At 44.9% G+C, this 14635-nt stretch overlaps 1 protein-coding gene and 1 long non-coding RNA gene across 2 annotated transcripts in view; both read right to left on the bottom strand.

The window, feature by feature from the left end:
- The window catches only part of ISY1 (ISY1 spliceosome associated protein), a 34450-nt gene extending 27628 nt beyond the window's left edge, over positions 1–6822 (bottom strand). The window contains exons 1-5 of the mRNA XM_001094091.5: positions 6667–6822; positions 4882–4904; positions 4238–4289; positions 2597–2662; positions 2376–2418 (exon numbers count right to left, since the gene is read on the bottom strand). Of these exons, the coding sequence (XP_001094091.2) occupies positions 2376–2418; positions 2597–2662; positions 4238–4289; positions 4882–4904; positions 6667–6669 (187 nt within the window). The 5' untranslated portion in view covers positions 6670–6822. The remainder of the gene's footprint in view (positions 1–2375; positions 2419–2596; positions 2663–4237; positions 4290–4881; positions 4905–6666) is intronic.
- Positions 6823–6930: 108 nt separating this feature from the next.
- On the bottom strand, positions 6931–13304 carry LOC144339322 (uncharacterized). The gene is made up of 2 exons (XR_013414284.1): positions 12881–13304; positions 6931–10116 (listed from the first exon to the last, which is right to left on the bottom strand). It is a non-coding gene; the product is annotated as an uncharacterized LOC144339322 (long non-coding RNA).
- Between the last annotated feature and the right edge of the window lie 1331 nt (positions 13305–14635).

Below are 14635 nucleotides of genomic sequence, written 5' to 3'. Positions count from 1 at the left end.
ACTACTTCTTGGCCAAGCACAGTGGCTCACACCTGTAATCCTAGCTCTTTGGAAGGCTGAGGAGGGTGGATCACCTGAGGTCAGGAATTTAAGACCAGCCTGTCCAACATGGTGAAACCCCGTCTCTACTAAAAAATTACAAAAATTAGCCAGGTATGATGGAGGGTGCCTGTAATCCCAGCTACTCAGGAGGCTGAGGCTGGAGAAACTGCTTGAATCCAGGGAGGTGGAGGTTGCAGTGAGCCGAGAATTCGCCACTGCACTCCGGCCTGGGTGACAGAGAGCAAGACTCTGTCTCAAAAAAAAAAAAAAAAAGAACCACTCCTCTTAAATGAGCTTTGGCAGTTTGTGAATTATAAGGAATTTAAGGAATTGACCTATTTCATCTAAGTTGTCAAATTTATGGGCATAAAATTGTCTGTAATATTTCCGTATTATCCTTTTAATGTCTAGAGTCTATAGTAATATTCCCAATTTGGTTCCTAATATTCTTAATTTGTGTATTTTTTTCTTGGTCAGTCTGACTAGAAGTTTATCAATTTTATTGATCTTTTCAAAAAACCAGCTATTGGGCTGTTTTCTCTACTCATCTTGTTTTCAATGTTAATTGATTTCTTATCTTAACCATTTCCTTCCTTCTGCTTCCTTTGCGTTTAATTTGTTCTTCTTTTCTTTTTTTTGAGTAGCTGGGACTATAGGCGCCCACCACCACGCCTGGCTAATTTTTTGTATTTTTTAGTAGAGACAGAGTTTCACCGTGTTAGCCAGGATGGTCTCGATCTCCTGACCTCGTGATCCGCCTGTCTCGGCCTCCCAAAGTGCTGGGATTACAGGCTTCAGCCACTGCGCCTGGCCTCTTCTTTTCTAATTTCGTAGGGTAGAAGGTTAGATCACTGATTTGAAAACTTCCATAATTTTCCATTATTTCAGTGCTATATATATATTTTTTGTTTGTTTGTTTTGAGATGGATTCCTGGAGTGCATTGGCAGGATCTTGGCTCACTACAACCTCCGCTTCCTGGATTCAAGCGATTCTCCTGCTTCAGCCTCCAGAGTAGCTGGGATTACAGGCACATGCCACCACACCCAGCTAATTTTTGTATTTTTAGTAGAAACAGGGTTTCACCATGTTGGCCAGGATAGTCTCTTTATCTCCTGACCTCATGATCCACCCACCTCAGCCTCCCAAACTGCTGGGATTATAGGCGTGAGCCACTGCACCAGGCCAGTGCTATACATTTTTAACTAAGCACTATATCCCATACATTTTTTCATCTCCTAAATTTTGACATTATGTTTTCACTCTAATTAAATTCAAAATATCTTCTAATTTCTTTGCTGTTTCCTCTCAGACACATGAATTATTTAAAAGTGTGTTAATTTCCAAATATTTAGGAATTTTTCAGATATGAATCTATTGTTATAATCAGAGAAAATACTTTGTGTAATTTCATTTTTTTTTTTTGAGATGGAGTTTCACTCTTGTTGCCGAGGCTAGAGTGCAATGGTGTGATCTCGGTTCACTGTAACCTCCACCCACCAGGTTCAAGTGACTCTTCTGCCTCAGCCTCCCAAGTAGCTGGGATTACAGGCATGCACCACCACACCCAGCTAATTTTGTATTTTCAGTAGAGATGGCGTTTCTCCATGTTGGTCAGGCAGGTCTCAAACTCCCGCCCTCAGGTGATCCTCCCTCCTTGGCCTCCCAAAGTGCTGGGATTATAGGCCTGAGCTACTGCACCCGGTCTCAAATATTTTAAATTTGTTAACATTTGTTCTGCAGCCCAGAATATGTTTTATTTTGGTGAACGTTCCATGTGCTCTTAAAAAAGACCATGTATTAGGCCGGGCGTCGTGGCTCATGCCTGTAATCCCAGCACTTTGGGAGGCTGAGGCGGGCGAATCACGAGGTCAGGAGATGGAGACCATCCTGGCTAAAGCAGTGAAACCCTATCTCTACTAAAAGTACAAAAAAATTAGCCGGGCATGGTGGCAGGCGCCTATAGTCCCAGCTATTCGGGAGGCTGAGGCAGGAGAATGGCATGAACCCAGGAGGCGGAGCTTGAACTGAGCCGAGATCGTACCACTGCACTCCAGCCTGGGCGACAGACTGAGACTCTGTCTCAAAAAAAAAAAAAAAAAAACACAAAAAACAAAAAAACCATGTATTCTTTTTTGTTAGGTACAGTGTTGTGAGGTAGAGTATTCCACAACTTTCAACTACATCAAACTGACTGATCGTATTGATTGGCTCTTCTATGTCCTTACTCATTTACTATACTTGTTCTACTGATTATTGTGAGAGGAGTGTTGAAGTCCTCAAGTCTAACTGTGGATTTGAGAATCAAGCACTTTAAAGGAACAGGTTTGCTTACCATTCTGAATCTGAGCCACTTTTTTAGAGATCTCTCCAATGATCTATTAAAAAAAAGTAATACATTTTAATGAGTTTTGAATATGTTAGAAAGTATAGAAAAACTATAATTGAAAATTAGTATTTAAAAATACTTAGACTTTTGGTTTAATAGTCATTTAGATAGTAAGAAGAAATGAGAGACTTGTTACTTCTACTGAAATCAAATTTACCAGAACATACCTGTCGTCTCCACTTCTCAGCTTTGGGCAGCTCAGTACATTCTGAGGCCAGAAAGGGTCTTCGTTCCTAAGGAGAAAAAAATAACACATTTCCATTATACTATTTACAAGTTTCATACAACATTCACAACTGATTCAGGCCTTAAGCCTAAATCATCTAATGGCCTAAATACATTTGAAGTTTTCATTCCAGATGATTCTCATTAAGCCTTAAACCTCATTCTACAATCTCTCCTTAGGAAAAACATTCATTGCATTGTATTTAGTACTGAAAAGAACTTAACTGTCCTGCAATAGAGAGACAGCTAAACTAGGTTATAGCTATTTCATGGCATATTTATAGTACCTTAAGAAACAATGTCTATCAGTGTTTAAAACAAACACACATAAATATGGGTGTATACATATACATGTGCATATAAAATTAAAAAAAAAAATCCAAAGAATGGTATATATTATCTCTAATTTGGCTGAGTCTCTAAGAGATGAAATCATTTACCAGTTTCAGCTTACAGCTGTTCTCCACAACTTACTCCAGTCCCTATTATTCAATATTAGAGCTGGAGTAATACAGGACCCAATCATCAGGCCGGGCACGGTGGCTCATCCCAGTAATCTCCACTTTGGGAGGTCGAGGCAGGCAGATTGCCTGAGGCCTGGAGTTTGAGACCAGTCTGGCCAACATGGTGAAACCCCATCTCTACTAAAAATACAAAAAAATTAGCTGGGCGTGGTGGCGTGTGCCTGTAATTCCAGCTACTTGGGAGGCTGAGGCAGGGGAATTGCTTGAACCAGGAAGATGGAGGTTGCAGTGAGCCAAGATTACGCCACTGCACTCGAGCCTGGGCGACAGAGCGACAGTCCATCTCAAAAAAAAAAGGGAGGGGGCCCACTCATCATAATACAGAATAAACTGAAAAACAAGCAGGCAGATCCATCACCCTGCCTCAGCTATGAGGAGGTATTGGAATTCAAGTGTACAGACTCTCAAGAGCGTCAGCAGGTACAGATAAGAAATAGGAAATTTTGAAGTTTGAAGTCTGTTGACCTGGAGTGCAGCGGCGCGCTCTCGGCTCACTGCAACCTCCATCTGCAGGGCTCAAGTGATTCAACTGCCTCAGCCTCCCAAGAGCTGGGATTACAGGTGCCTGCCACCATGCCCAGCTAATTTTTGTATTTTTAGTAGAGACAGGGTTTCACCATGTTGGCCAGGCTGGTGGTCTGAAACTCCTGACCTCAAATGATCCACCCGTCAGCCTCTACTGTGCTGGGATTACAGGCGTGAGCCACTGCACCCAGCTTTTTTTTTGACAGGTTCTCACTGTGTCACCCAGGCTGGAGTGCAGTGGCATGATCATGGCTCACTGCAATGTAAGACTCCTGCATTCAAGTGATCCTCCTGCCACAGCTTCCCCAGTAGCTGGGACTACAGGCAGGCACCACCATGCCTGGCTAGGCTAATCTTGTATTTTTTGTATAGAAAGGATTTTGCCATGTTGTCCAGACTGGTCTCAAACTCCTAAACTCAAGTGATCCACCCACCTCAGCCTCCCAAAGTACCGGGATTACAGCCATGAGCCACTGTGCCCAGTCTGCATTTATTCTTGATACTTTACAGTTCATGAGGAAGATTTACACCAACCTTCACTTTTCCCTCTTCCAGCTGAGCCTGGCGAAATCTTGCTAAGGCCGTCCTATCAGGGATATAAAAGACTGCATTAGATCCTGTTCACACAGACTTCTCATTACCCATGTTCCTGGATGGGTTAGATCTGCTTATGATGGTATTTAATGTCATATATATATATGACATTATATATATATATATATATATAATGTCATATATATATATATATAAAGAAACCACAGAGTAGTTAGGGATTTCCATGTTCTCAGGAGTAGGGATTAACGGGCAATTTGTATTCCTGAACACCCAAGAATATATTTTACTTACACTACACACAAGGACTGTGGGAAACTCTACTTATCAGACCACTGTGAGGAGCAACACATCCAGGTGTTAAAAGGCTAACATCCTGGTGTTCTCTAGCTGTCACTCTCACAACTCCTGCACCAACCACCGGTGAACAAATGTACATCCAGTGTAAAAGTTCTGGAAACTGTGAGAAAACACATTAACGGAAAAAACAAATGGGCAAAAACAGGAATGCTATTTTTAACTTATGTAAAGAAAGAAACAGCTTCTCAAAAGGCTCAGATACCAAAAAGAAGAAATACGAAAAGAGTTACATGGTGGTTATTAAGTTACAAAAAATTGATACTTACATGGCCTTTTCTGCATTTCGGGCCTGGAAAGAGAGAAAAGAGAAGAAAAATGCCCATGTTTAAAATATATTTTTTTCTTGCCATTTACTTTTTAGTGAAAAGTTTTACAAGAATACAGTCACAAGCAAACCACTTGAACTACTATATGAACAACAATAAACAAAAATTAAATATGTCCAAATCCTGTGACCAAGGCTGTGCCTCCCTCTACTTAAAATCTTTACTCCTCCACTGACCCTAACACCTTGTATCTGGCTAACTCGCATTATTCTTCCTTCAAATTTTACTTGTGTCATGACCACCCAGAACATTATTCTGTGACCCTTTCTTCCCAGTTAGGCTGGTGTCCTCTATCAAGGATTATACTTACCATGGCACTTAACACCCAGCATCACAATTGCCTGTTCCCTGCCAGTGGTATTTGGGGAAAATAAGTCTGAAGACTGCCTTTCGTAAAGTAAGCTTTATGTAAGTACTGTCACGCTAAATGTCAACTCAATTATCCCTGAAACACAGTGTCTGACAGAGATCGAGTTTTCTGGGTTGGAGTCTAGGTAGAAAGGGTCCCAGCTAAGTCAGGGACTTACATTCCCAGTTCTTCCACTTACCATCTCTGAGAAGTAGTCTCTCTATAACTCAAGTTTCCCCATCTTTACAATAGGGTGCATACCTCATCTCACAGAGGTGTCACGATGTCTTCATGAGATAAATACAACAAGCATGCAGTTTACAGACACTCAGCAAAATTGAGTTCAATTTAAGTCTCCTTTGAGACTCTCCCCTTCAACTGACAGAAACAAACTTGGCAAATGCTTGGTAGATAGGCGAACACCGCAGTAATTTGGGACATACCTTCTCACAGAAACGGCTACCTCTTCTTTTTTTTTTTTTCTGAGATGGAGTCTCGCTCCATCGCCCAGGCTGGAGTGCAGCGGCGCGATCTCGGCTCACTGCAAACTCCGCCTCCCGGGTTCACACCATTCTCCTGCCTCAGCCTCCCGCGAAACGGCTACTTCTATTCCACTAGTTTCTCTCTTTTTCTTGGGAGCTTGTGCTCATCAATCTACAATGGCTTCCAATATATCTCATATAACCTAACCATGACGCCCCGTGTTTCTTACAGGGGCTTCACTTAATGAAAATAATACAGTAGCCAATATTACAGTAACCAATCAACATTTTTGTACCGGCACTACGTGCATTCTTATATTTACACGTCGTAAATGCTTCTTGAAGAAATGAAGAAACAACAAATGACGCCAGACCACAGAGAGCACACCCTCATAGAACATTTCCTGTCTGTGCCATTCATTTCTTCAATAGTTATTGAACATCTACAATGACTCTGTGAGACATTAAGGAAGCAATAATGAAAAGACCCTACCCTCGTGATGTTTGTATATTATGGAGCAGACTGAGAATGGACATAAATGAAATAATCCCAGAAACATATAGTCACAACTGCTCTTAATCTTCTCTGTGGTATTTAGGGACAAACAGCCGGCCCACACTATGCACCGTAACTCGGAGCGGGCCCTAGCGCTTCTCTGTGTCTGTTTCCCTCAGGTTAAAGAGCTTCATCGGGATTAAGACACTGTCCAGAACGATAACGCGGCTCCCCAGTTTCCAGTTTTTCAATTTGCGACGGCTAAACGAGGCAGGAAGAGAATCCCCTCGTTACACCAAAGAACCTGAAGCCCTCAGCATTGCACGCCTGAGCCTCTACGCCATGAGCGCCCCAGGGGGACCGGGCGCCCCCCCGGCCAGCCCGCCCACCCTACTCACCATGGTGTCGCTAAGGGCGCCGTCCTGGAGCCCCGCGGCCCCTGTCCAAGAAACTCCACAGGCCCAAAAGATGCCGACGCTCACAGGAACTGAAGATTCTAACTGCCCACAGACACTGATGTTTTGTCGGAAACGCAAAAGAAAGGGACCGGAAGTGAAAGGGAGTACCGGACGTGCCCAGACGAAGCCGACGCTCGCAGGAACTGAAGATTCTAACTGCCCACAGAGCCTCATGTTTTGTCGGAAACGTAAAAGAAAGGGACCGGAAGTGAAAGGGAGATCCAGCCGGAGATTGGGAGAGAAAATTCCGGCGCGCTCCGGCAGGCGGTCTTCCGGTAGCGCCAGCACGCGGCACCATCACACGCAGCTGTGGGATCGGGCTTGCGCAGAGAGACTGTAGGTTTTCGGACTCAGCCTGGGCGGCGGGTCTTAGCTCTCGAAACAGGCGGTGCGAAATGTCTTGCGTTCACTATCGGTAGTGCGGGAGCAGGCGGCGCTGGGCGCCGTTTTGTGGAAGGCTGAGTTTTCGCCGCTACTCTAATCCCACTGGCTTCCTTCTTGATTCTTCTGTGAGAGCAAATATCCCGTTTTGGAAATTACTGGACATCATCTCTGACTGCGACGAGGCATCTACGGCCCGGACAGCTCCCGTAGTGTGAGCTGGAGTGTGCGTCCTGCAGGAGTTGGAGCTGGCCGGGCTTCGTAAACTCCTTCACGTTTCCGTGTCACTTCTTAGGGCCATTTCTGGCTCGTCTGCTGGAATCGCGGGGCCTTTCAGAGCTGGACGATGTTTGAGGTCATCCTCTTTTAAAATAAAAATTTAAGTTCCAGGCAAAAAGTGCCACTTAGGGGAGGAGGGTGGATGGAGAAGTGCTGTCACTGTGTCCTGAGAACATTGCTGGGACCAGAGGATCCTTAGACAAGGACCAGGAAGACAGGAGAGGTCCCTAGTAGGAGACGTTCTGATGGTTACTCCCGCATGGTGTCAGCAGTGAGGGGAGCTGTGGTGGGGAATTCAGGTGAGGGCCCGCAGCAAATTCAGTTACAGCCGCTTTCCCCTTTCAAGCATGGTGCCTCAGCTGTAGGGACTCCCTCCACCACGGGACCTAACTAGTGATGGGCACCCTAGCAGCAGCCAGCAGGCACAAGCCAAAGAGAGAAGCAGCTGACATGTGGTTCGGGATAAGACAGGACAGGAAAAGTACTCAGTCACCAGAATCTCGTGCCTGAAATGTGACAAGTTTTAAGTGGGCATATGACCGCCCCACTACAGACCCCATCCTCCCACCTGTCTGGTTTATGATTTGTAATGGTCGGTGAGAATCGAGTCAAAGGGATGTGTGACATAGATGAAGCCATGACAAAAATACACATCCCTTGCCCTTTTCCTTTCTCTGCTGACTGGGAGGTGTCCATGGGATCAGCCAACCTGAATTCAGAAATGGAAGTATTGTGAAGATGCCAGAGTCCCCCCCTCCCAGCTCTGCAACACTGAGCTCTGTAAAATGAGAAAAAACATGTCTTGTTAAGGCCTCTGCATCTGGGGGTCTTTTGTTCAAGCAGCTTAACTTTTACCTTAAATATCTGATCTCAAACAAGCAGGGTCATTCCTCACTCAAATGAGACCTTCTCAATATGTCCATACCGCCTTTATCCATTAAGTCCCTGACTCTAGGATGCAGAGATCACATATTAACAGGATTCAAGAGGTGTTACCTATGTTGTCCTCGCATCTGCTCCCCCTAGTCACTTATCTCAGTTCCATTTGGGTAGCCCTCTGGTTGTAGGGAAGGGAACTGCATCCCCAGCTTTAAGTATGGATCAAGCACTGGATTAAGCTATTCCATCCATCCCATCTCCTTAGGCATAGTGACTGGCGGACTTAAGACCCAAGCTGACCTAGTCAGAATGGGTCTTGAGACTTGCTTGCAATGCTGGAGAAAATACATCCTGCTGGATGTCAGACAAAAGGTAATATCAACTGTCAGCCACTTAAGAGCTCAGGAGACAAGATTTAGTGTTTGGTGACATCATTGGGTGGATGAGAATAAGGCTTTGCCTCCAGCCCACTTAAATATTTAGTTATGTGAAGATTTATGTAAAATTCTTTAGGGTTGCAACAAATAGTCAGACCTATCTTGCCAGTCTGCTAAATGGCCTTCCTTTCTCTGCTCCCACTGATCTTGCCTTTGTTTGTGCTGCTCCTTTTGCCTGTAGCACCCCTTCCTTTATCCCCCTGCCACTTGAGACAGTTTAGACATCTGGGATTCCAATCCCAACTATGATCCGTCATTGGATCACATCACTAATCCTAAAGCAGCAGTTGTAAACTTCTGGCCAGCAGGCTGGATTTGGCCAACAAAGCTGCTATGATTTACATCAGGTTACAAAAATTAGAAAATCTCACATACAGATGCTGATGTGAGACGACATTGAGCCTACATTCCTGAACAGCAACCGCACAGGTGAAAAAAAATCTGGTTTTATTAGTTCATGTGTTTTAAGTGGCATAGAATAATGTCATACATCAAATTGGGTGAAAAAAACTAATATTAAAAAGATATTTTCCAGCTTCAGGCAGGACTTTTGCCTAACATTCATATATATGTCCCCTAGCATCCATGTAAGTGCCTCAAATGTTGTCCTCCACTAAACATGGATTCACGGGAGAGCAGGTATGGCAGGGAGAAAAACAGCCCCCCAAAATGTCCACATCCTAATCTCTGAAACCTGTTAGTATGTTACCTTACATGGCAAAAGGGATTTAGCAGGTGCAGTTAAGAAGCTTGAGATAGGACCCGGTGCTGTGCCTCATGCCTGTAATCCTAGCACTTTGGGAGACTGAGCCGGGCGGATCACCTGAGGTCACTAGTTCAAGACCAGCCTGTCCAACATGGTGAAACCTCATCTCTACTAAAAATACAAAAATCAGCTGGACACAGCGGTGAATGCCTGTAATCCCAGCACTTCGGGAGGCTGAGGCGGGTGGATCACCTGAGGTCACTAGTTTAAGACCAGCCTGTCCAACATGGTGAAACCTCATCTCTACTAAAAATACAAAAATCAGCTGGACACAGCGGTGAATGCCTGTAATCCCAGCTACTCAGGAGGCTAAGGCAGGAGAATCGCTTGAACCCAGGAGGTGGAGGTTGCAGGGAGCTGAGATCACACCACTGCACTCCAGCCTGAGCAACAGAGTGAGACTCTGCCTAAAAAAAAAAAAAAAAAAAAAAAAAAAAATTTGAGGCCAGGCGCGGCTGTTCACACCTGTAATCCCAGCACTTTGGGAGGCTGACGCAGGCAGATCACCTGAGATCAGGAGTTTGAGACCAGTCTGACCAATATGATGAAACCCTGGCTCTACAAAAAATACAAAAATTAGCTGGGTGCAGTGGCGGGCACCTGTAATCCCAGCTACTCAGGAGACGGAGGCAGGAGAATGGCGTGAACCTGGAAAGCGGAGCTTGCAGTGAGCTGAGATCGCGCCACTGCATTCCAGCCTGTGCAACAGAGCAAAACTTCGTCTCAAAAAACAAAACAAAACAAAACAAAAAACCACAAGATGGGGTCCAAAGTTCAGAATCAGAGGAGATGTGACGAAGTTGATGCTGGAGTGACATGGACGTGAGCCAAAGAATCCAGAAAGTCTCTGGAAGCTGGAAAATGCAAGGAAAAAGATTCTTCCCTAGAGCTCCAGAAGGAAAATAGCCCTGCTGACACCTTTAGTCCCATAAGACCTATTTCTGACTTCCAGAACTATAAAGAACTGGTACTGTTCTAAACCACAAAGTTTGTGGTAGGTTGTTAAAGCAACAATATGAAATATGGATTTTGGTACCTCCAAGTGGGATGCTTCTCTAACAAATACCTAACAGTGTTGAAGTGGCTTTGGAATTGGGCACTGGGCAGAGGCTGGAGAATTCTGATGACAGAAAAAGCCTAGAATGCCTTAATTATTTGTAGAAGTATGGGTTAGCAACTCTGCTAGTGAGGACTCTGAAGGAAATGAAAAGCACAATAGAGGAAGTGCGCGATGACTCACACATGTAATCCCAGCACTTTGGGTGGCTGAGGTGGGAGGATGGTTTGAGCCCAGGAGTTCAAGACCAGCCTGGGCAACATAGGAAGACCCCATCTCTACAAAAAAAAAATTATTTATTTATTTAATTTATTTATTTATTTTGAGACAGAGTCTCGCTCAGTCGCCCAGGCTGGAGTGCAGTGGCGCAATCTCAGCTCACTGCAAACTCGCCTCCCAGGTTCACGCCATTCTCCTGCCTGAGCCTCAAGAGTAGCTGGGACTACAGGTGCCCGCCCCCACACCCAGCTAATTTTTTTGTATTTTTAGTAGAGACAGGGTTTCTCCGTGTTAGCCAGGATCTCCTGACCTCATGATCCACCCACCTTGGCCTCCCAAAGTGCTTGTGATTACAGGCGTGAGCCATTGCACCCGGCTACAAAAAAAATTTAAAAGTTAGCCATACATGGTGGCTTGCCTGTGGTCCCAACTCCTCGGGAGGCTGAACTGGGAAGTTACTTGAGCACAGGTAGTCAAGGCTGCAGTGACCTGTGATTGCACCACTGCACTCCAGTCTGGGATAGAGAGACCCTGTCTAAAAAAAAGGAAAATGTAATAGAACATACAGTGTTAAAGAATATGTAAATCATCATAACGACTGTTAATAGAAATATGGACATTAACAATACTGCTGGGGGCCAAGCGCTGTGGCTCATACTTATAATCCCAGCACTTTGGGAAGCCGAGACAGGCAGATCACGAGGTCAGGAGTTCGAGCCCAGCCTGGCCAACATGGTGAAACCCCATCTCTACTAAAAATACAAAAATTAGCCGGGCGTGGTGACGGATGCCTGTAACCCCAGCTACTCGGGAGGCTGAGGCAGGAGAATCGCTTGAACACAGGAGGCAGGGGTAGCAGTGAGCCAAGACTGCACCATTGCACTCCAGCCTGGGCGACAGAGCAAGACTCCATCTCGAGGAAAAAAAAAAAATTCCTGCTGGTGAGGGCTCAGAAGGAAGTGAGGAGCATGCTACTGGAAACAGGAGGAAAGGGAGTCCTCAAATAGTGGGAGAAACTGAGCTGAATTGTGTCCTACAGTTATGCGGAGAGCAGAACTTGTAAACAATAAACTTGGATATTTAGCTGGGGAGGTTTTCTGGTTTCTTCCTACTGCTTATATAAAATGCAAAAGAAAAGAGAGAAGTTGAGGGGAGAACTATTAAGCCAAAAGGAACCGATACTTGATTTGGGAAATAGCCTTCCATATAGCAAAAGATGCTAAAATTAGGGGATTCACTGCAAAGAATGTGTGCTCTGGAGGAAAAGCCAAAGGTGCAGTTGTACAACCTTTTTCTAGTGCCTCAGAAGAGTCAAAAGATCAGAATATTCATTCATACTGCGGGCTCTTTGAAGAGACTAGGCAACTGACACAGCTATCTCAGCAGAAACCAGAAACAGATATGAGATTATCCCATCTGTCTGTAGAGGAGCCTCCTGTTTGTCTAATGGAATTAATTCCCACGACACACAAAGGAGGCTCACGAGGTTCTTCAGAGAATTTTATACCAGCAGAAACACTGCCAGCTCGGACTATGAGAAAAAGGACAAAATGTAAGAAAAGGCTTGAGCCTGAGGATATCCTCAGGTGGAGCTGATGAGATGTACATGAGATATTACTCCACACCCCCCACCCCAGTTACCAAAGATTTTACAAAAGTATCAGTGGGCTGATACTTTGGGTAATTTGGAATAGAATACATGCATTTTATATGTGAAATGGATGTCAAACTTTGGGGGCCAGAAGCCAGACAGAACAGTACCCTCCCAAAGATGTAAATATTCTAATCCCCCAAACCTGTGTACATGCAAAAGGACCTTATAGATGTGACTAAATTATAACATCAATAGGAAAGTAACAGTTGTTGATTCCTTGAAGCAAGAAAAAAAGTCTAAATGGATCCTGGAGCATTCTGTTCTTAGCAGAAAACAAGAATGTGACAATTTGAGCATAAAATAATAATTTGTAAATGACAATGAGTTTATAATTTTGCTAAATTAACAACTACTAGTCCTGGCTAACACAGTGAAACCCCGTCTCTACTAAAAATACAAAAATTAGCCAGGCGTGGTGGCAGCCACCTAGCCACCTGTAATCCCAGCTACTCGGGAGGCTGAGGCAGGAGAATGGTGTGAACCCGGGAGGCAGAGCATGAAGTGAGTCAAGATCACACCACTGCACTCCAGCCTAGGCAACAGAACAAGACTCCGTCTCAAAAACAAAAACAAAAACAAACAACTATATGGGCCAGGCGTGGTGGCTCATTCCTGTAATCCCAGCACTTGGGGAGGCCAAGGTGGGTGGATCACCTGAGGTTAGGAGTTCGAGACCAGCCTGGCCAACATGGTGAAACTCCATCTCTACTAAAAGTACAAAAATTAGCCAGGCTTGGTGGCAGGTACCTGTAATCCCAGCTACTCAGGAAGCTGAGGTGGGAAAATCACTTGAACCTGGGAGGCAGAGGTTGCAGTGAGCCGAGATCGTACCATTGAACTGCAGCCTGGGTGACAAGAGCAAGACTCCGTCTACCAAAAAAAAAAAAAAATTAAAAAAAAAAAAAGCCTGAACACCCCCTATGGCCTAATGTTAAAAAATAATATTCTAACAGCCAGTTAGCTATAGTCAGATGCCACCAATTAAATAGAGGGTCTAACATTGGAGCCAATGAGTCATGATGATACATGGTAGGCAGAGACCAGAGATTTTTTTTTTTTTTTTTGAGACGGAGTCTCACTCTGTAGCCCAGGCTGGAGTGCAGTGGCGCGATCTTGGCTCACTGCAAGCTCCGCCTCCTGGGTTCCGGCTTCACACCATTCTCCTGCCTCAGCCTCCCGAGTAGCTGGGACTACAGGTGCCCGCCACCATGCTCGGCTAATTTTTTGTATTTTTAGTAGAGACGGGGTTTCACCGTGTTAGCCAGGATGGTCTCCATCTCCTGACCTCATGATCTGCCCGCGTTGGCCTCCCAAAGTGCTGGGATTACAGGCATGAGCCACTGCGCCCGGCCAGACCAGAGATTTTATGAACACTTTGTTTCTGGGAAAAAGGGCTCGTAGGTTTAAAATGTGTTGGAAAGAGATCAAGACATCCATCACGTAGTAATGTACTAAGGAAAACTGTTATGAAAAGGGATTCAGCCCCACTTCTAGCAGCTCAAGTTTGAAATACCTTTGGGCAACAAGCTTCTGTGTCCCAAACTAGGGTCCTAGCAGCCAAACAACCAGAAACTACCGCCACGATGATCTGAGATAGCATTCTACCCAGCACTCTGGGAGGTGAGGCAGGAGGACTGCTTGAGCCCTGGAGTTTGAGACCAGCCTGGGCAACAGAGCAAGACTCTGCCTCGAAAAAAAAAAAAAAAAAAAAAATATATATATATATATATATATATATATATATAAAAATAGGCGGGCCAGGCAAGGTGGCTCATGCCTGTAATCCTAGCACTTTGGGAGGCCAAGTTGGGCGGATCACCTGAGGTCAGGAGTTCAAGATCAGCCTGGTCAACATGGTGAAACCCTGTCTCTACTAAAAATATAAGAATTAGCCAGACGTGCTGGCAGGCACCTGTAATCCCAGCTACTCAGGAGCCTGAGATAGGAGAATCGCTTGAACCCGGGAGGCGGAGGTTGCAGTGAGCCGAGATCGCGCCATTGCACTCCAGCCTGGGCAACAAGAGTGAAATTCCATCTCAAAAAAAATAAAATTAAATTAAATTAAATTAAAAAGTAGGCTAGGCGCGGTGACTCACGCCTGTAATCCCAGCACTTTGGGAGGCCGAAGCAGGTGGATCACTTGAGGTCAGGATTTCAAGACCAGCCTGGCCAACACGGTGAAACCCTGCCTCCACTGAAAATACAAAAATTAGGCTGGGCGCAGTGGCTCACGCCTG

This window comes from Macaca mulatta, chromosome 2 (assembly GCF_049350105.2).
Source record: "Macaca mulatta isolate MMU2019108-1 chromosome 2, T2T-MMU8v2.0, whole genome shotgun sequence".
In the NCBI taxonomy this organism is placed as follows: Eukaryota; Metazoa; Chordata; class Mammalia; order Primates; family Cercopithecidae; genus Macaca; species Macaca mulatta.
This window is presented reverse-complemented; position numbering and strand designations above follow the sequence as displayed.